The 5,806-nt window shown below is 38.6% G+C and overlaps 1 protein-coding gene across 1 annotated transcript; it reads left to right on the plus strand.

The window, feature by feature from the left end:
* Positions 1-398: 398 nt before the first annotated feature.
* On the plus strand, positions 399-4,991 carry LOC306853628 (beta-2 adrenergic receptor-like). Its single transcript, XM_079391174.1, has 2 exons — positions 399-618; positions 778-4,991. The coding sequence occupies exon 2, from the start codon at positions 789-791 to the stop codon at positions 1,998-2,000; it is 1,212 nt and encodes a 403-aa protein (XP_079247300.1). The 5' UTR covers positions 399-618; positions 778-788; the 3' UTR covers positions 2,001-4,991.
* The last annotated feature ends 815 nt before the right edge of the window (positions 4,992-5,806 follow it).

The raw sequence follows: 5,806 nt of genomic DNA on the forward strand, positions 1-5,806 counted from the left end.
ACAAACGAACAAACAAACAGAAATTTCCTCATATTCTTTTCATTCACCTCTGGTCTAACTTGATTTCTAGCTTCCCAATAAACCTGGCATTCTCTATGAATATTGTTGGCTAGTTTTGTCTGTGCCAAAGCACTTAATGAATGAGTTTATTCATGAGTTACAGAACACAAACATGCATAAAAGCCAGAAACAATGTTTTAGAACAGAAAAATGTATTTCAAACTAGTCTGCGTGAACTGTTTGAAATACAATTCTAGTCTCACTGTAGCTGTCAGAATGTTGTTACTTAATTCTGTAGCAGCAGTGCAGCCTTCACCTCACTCTCAGCTCATTGGTTGGAAGTCAGCTATGATGTCATCACAGAATGTTATAAGGGCTCCGACAAATAGCCTGGGAGCCACACTTAACGTAACACCGCTCGGCAGAGTAACTGTGTGTGAGAGAGGTTGAGAAAAGTGCTGTGGTGACAGAGGAAGAGAGAGCAAAAGTGAGAGAAAGAGATAAGCATGCAAGAGAAAGATGGGGAGGATTTACTCGATCGTAACAAACCTATAAACCTTAAAAGCATACTGTAACTTTGCATGGAAGAGGAAGTGGAGGTGGAAGTCATTTTTTGAGGTTTGTAAAAAACTGCATTATCTTTGCATTGAATTGCACTGTTTTTACAACTTGTTTACTTAAGTGTTTGCATTTTTAAATGGTTTACTGCTCAGTGCACAAGCCTTTGTGTTCAATTTTTCTTAACTAATTCAGTATATTTCTGCTTTTCCTTTTCAGTCTCTCAGGTCATGGCAAACACCTCTGTATCTGCAAACCAATCGTGTTCGAATGACACCCAGTCTAACATTGGCGAACCACAGATGGTGCTGTTGGGCACACTCATGTCCATTCTTGTTCTGGTCATCGTCTTTGGCAATGCGTTGGTGATTACAGCCATTGGCCGCTTCCGGCGACTTCAGACCGTCACAAACTGTTTCATTACGTCACTTGCATGTGCAGACCTAATCATGGGATCGGTGGTGGTACCTTTTGGCGCCATTTACATCGTCCTGAACACGTGGCACTTCGGCAGATTCTGGTGTAATTTCTGGACAGCCACCGATGTTCTGTGCGTCACGGCCAGTATTGAAACGCTCTGTGTCATCGCTCTGGATCGCTACCTCGCCATAACATCCCCCTTTCGCTACCAGTCCTTACTGACCAAGGGCAGAGCTCGCATCATTGTGCTGCTGGTGTGGGTCATCGCCGGGCTCATTTCCTTCCTACCCATCTATATGGGTTGGTGGATTTCCAAAAGTGAAGATGCAACGTGCTGCTTGATGAATGTTACCTGCTGTGAATTCCACACCAATGCCATCTATGCCATCCTCTCATCAATAATCTCCTTCTACATCCCTCTGTTCATTATGCTTTTTGTCTACAGCCGCGTCTTCCAGGAGGCAAGGAAGCAGCTGAAAAAAATTGTCAAAAGTGAGGGACGATTTCATGCTCAGAACAACGACAAAATGCAAGAGGTGGCAAGCAGCCACTGTGAGGCAAGGACCGCCAAGAAGCCCAAGTTCTGCCTTAAGGAACATAAAGCTTTGAAGACTTTGGGCATCATCATGGGTATATTCACGCTGTGTTGGCTCCCGTTCTTTGTACTAAATGTGGTCAGGGACATACATGATGAAACATTTCCAAAAATGGACCCTATTACATTCAAAATCTTAAATTGGATAGGTTACCTTAACTCTGCTTTCAACCCACTGATCTACTGTAGAAGTCCAGAGTTCAGGTACGCTTTCAAGGAGATCCTATGCCTCAACAGGTCACGTTACCCTAACGTTAGGCCAGTCAATGGATATATATACAATGGGCACAGCTGGCTAAGTGAGCACCGAGGACGAAGCAAAGGTAGCTCAGAGGACAGTGACCCAGCTGAGAAAGAGGGATGCGTGTCAGCAGATAAAACGGACTCTAATGGGAACTGCAGTAAAAACTTAATGAGTGTGTTGTAAATCACCTTGTGAGTCCTGGCTCACTCCACTGTGACCTCTCGATGTGTCACAGGTTAAGCCTCCTCTGGTAAGTGACCAATGGTGGGTTTGTGTTGGAAAAAGGGACATTTTTAAACATTTGTTTTCCTGATCTACCTCATTGCTTTCTCTTCGTTTCACTTGCTCTATCGGTTCATTTCACCACTCAAAAAGGTTTGTGCACTCAAAAAGTAGTTTCAGCTAAAGAAAACAACAAATTAGATGCTAAAAATGTTTATCAATTTAGTTTTAAATGAACAGAAATGATCACAGAGATTGTACTTCTTTGATATCACTGAAAAAGACACTTTGAAGTGGTTGTTCAGTAAAGGGACTTCCCTCCTGAGTCACGTTTCTGTCATCTTGCGTAAAGTGAGGAACTGAGTTTGAGTTTTAAAGAATGTTTTCTAGCATTAGTTTAACAGATTAAAACAGGTATTGTCGTCTGAAGCATTTTTATTGTAACTTAGTTCAATTTGGATGCTTAAATATTAAATCATTCAGTTATTCAGGCTCACAAAAACAAGCATTACTTCACAAAAAGTATCAGGTTCACTCCTCTAAAACAGGCCATTTCTGATGATACAAAAAAAGATTACACCACATTAAAATTCTTACACTTGCCACAGATCTGTTCTAACTAGTCTAGAGTACATCTAAAAATGTCTGGGTTAAAAATTACGCATTTTTTTAACTCGGCGTAGAAACAACACCTCTTACCACAATGAAAACGGAAGAGAAACCGCATGGTCACATCAGTTTGCTTAAGGAAATTGCTGATTTATATAGTTCAGTCTTTTGGTCATGTGATTGCTTAAGCTAAGTATCCTTAGATGGAAGTCAACAACAACAACAAAAAAGCATTGTATGCTAATACACAATATCGCATTTTCACAGCATAAACAATTTCTCTATCTCTTGCTTAAAATGTGTATGATAACAGAACTTCTCTGATGGCCTGTTTTGATCTGCGTTATGTCATTTTGGGTCCCTAAACAGGCACAATCCTGAATGCTGCCAAATCCAAATTATTCACCCTAAGTATGTTCTTGACATTTTCCAGTACAAATGAGCAAAGTCCATCAAGCTTCCGTGTAAATCCCTGAGATTCAATGTTTATCAAAGTCATTATGTGACTCTCTCTCGCTCTCTCTCAAAAAAAAACATTATCTAGAAAGATAAATAAATTAGAAGGCATCAGGTTTCCTGTCAGGCTCAGCTAATGCATGCAGTGCAAAGCACACAGCAATATCCTTGTTCCTCACTCACTCATATTTCTGACCTATAGGTGTTTAATCTAATGTGCCATGCATATCATAAACTGCGTAAGTGGTAAAGCGTTTCAATACTTGTCAGTGTTTGTGAACTATTAATTTAGGGCAAGTGTCTCTCTGTTACTGTGCAGCCTGTTTATGCAGTCGAAAACTGTGAACTTTGCACTTTAGGATATCTCTTTGTATTAGTTGTGGCTTTTTGTGGTCTTGATCGATTTTATGTGCAAAGCAAAATGCTTTGAGGATTTCAAACATTTCTACACGTTTACTTTTCCTGGAGAAAATGTGGTGATAAAACAATATTTCTGTTTCACTGAAGCATTACATCAAAGTGCAGTTTAAAAACAGCTTCTTAAAAGGGTGCACTGTAAATCTGTCCAAGATTTTACATTGGAAACATAAGTCAAACATTGTCAATGTATATGTAAATGTTAGAAAAAAACAATAGCGATTAAAAGAATGCTCTGTCACTGTAAACACCGGAATACCAAGCAATGGCATGCATGTCCTTTTTCAGTAAATGAAAGTCAAAATGACAGCTTGGACAGATTTGTTAACACTGCACCCTTCTGGGAAGGATTTTCTCTGCATGTAGATCACATTTACCTCTTGTGTGAAACCCGGACCTGTACCACCTTGTGCTAAATGAAATATCTGTGCAATCTCTGCCTTCTCTGTGGACACGCTTAACCTGTTGAGTAAAGTGTTTACATTCATAAATGTCTTTCAGTTAGACATGGGTCACAAATTATTGCCATGCAAATTGCCATGAATTGCACTTTCATCTTAGTAATTAAGCAATGCTCTGGAGTTAATGTCACATTATAGACATCATATTGATGTCACCTTCCTCATTTAATGTGCACTAAGTATTTTTTTCAATTGTAATTTAACAGATGCATAAAAATTTGTACAGTTGCCCCCAAAAAGGACATTTTATTGTACGCAAGGGCGGTCTCCTTTCAAGGTGGCCACCATTTTGAAACCACGTGGCCAGCCAAATAGTACTTATTTTATCTTGGTAACCCCCTATTATTGACATTTAGTCAAAGAATAAATTAATAATGAATAACACATATGGCTCTGTAAAGGGAATTTATGCATATTTATGCTTTTGCATGATGCTGCATTAATGCAAATAGGTGTCCAATGTCATACTGGGCAGTGAAATATAAACAAAAAAAATTCTTAGTGCACATTATAGTCCATCATCTGTGTCTGTACAGTTGAAAGACATTTCATAGTCACCTTTTGGTCTTAAAATGTTCTGCTTAACAGTTTAAAACAGACATTTTGGAAAGAATAATTTGCCTGGAAGGAGATTAATTGTCACATTTGTAAGTACAGACACAGTGTGGACAACCTCTTACTGATGCATGAAGATGTGATTAAAAATGCCCTGAATATTGCTTTAATGATATAAGAGCAGATTTCAAATTCATAATGCAAATGAACACTTAGCAAAAGTTCAAAGAAAGCTTCCCACTCAACTTGCTTAAGTCATGGTATGTGTACTGTATATAATGTTGTTCCAGTTTGATGTTTACTTGCATTTCTTTGAGCTACTTTCGCACAAGATTCATCACTGTTTGTTGAACTACAGTGAAGTACGTTCAACTATAATTGATTATATTAGTGGTATTTATGAAATACAAGTGTCATGCCATTTGTATTCTGTAATAAATGATGTATTTAATGTACGCCTGAATGTGACAGATCTTTTTTTCAGTGTTTAGAGGAAAGGCGCAAAGCCCTTGAATGAATTCCTAGTATGTTCCTAAAACAAAAAAGCAAAACAAAAGGATAAATCACAGCCATTACAGCACAAGAAACAGCTGTAGGGTTTGCAAAGGATCCAAAACGATCCTAAAGTGTTTACTAAGCATAGCTGCATACATTTCAAATTCATTTCTGATGCATAATTAGCATTAGTCAGCCAGTACATAAGTGCTTTTACAGTATGACTTAGTTAAAGTATTAGATTCAGCGCCCTTCTCTTCATTCTGTAGGTCATCAGAAGGCATTTCCCTCACCATTGAAGAGTAAATCAATCAGTGAATCAACATGAGTATGATTTGTGTCCATCTGTGCTGCATGGAAAACATCCCCTTAAGAATAACTTCACCCTTTGCATGCGTAGCTGCAACTGAGCCATGTCTATTTCAGTATGGGAACGAGTCCCTGCAGCATGTGATTGGAATAGACTGTGATATTGTAAAATGTTTCCATTCTGAGCAGAGCTTTATTACTATATCAGATTCCATTAGAATTCATTCTCATTCACCTCATATGCCTGTGAACAAAAATGAAGCCTGGTTACAGTAAATTAGGTGGCATATAAATGTCTAGGTGTTTGGCCACACAGAACCTCTGTAGGCTATAGATATATATAGGAAGAGTGAGGCTATACGACTGATACATTAAAAAGCCAATGATTCATGACGTTATAGTGGTAAATGTTCCCTTGATTGATTGGTTCATATGCCTGCTTTGACATTCAGGAAAGAGCAAAGA

This window comes from Barbus barbus (assembly GCF_936440315.1).
Source record: "Barbus barbus genome assembly, chromosome: 33".
NCBI lineage: Eukaryota > Metazoa > Chordata > Actinopteri > Cypriniformes > Cyprinidae > Barbus > Barbus barbus.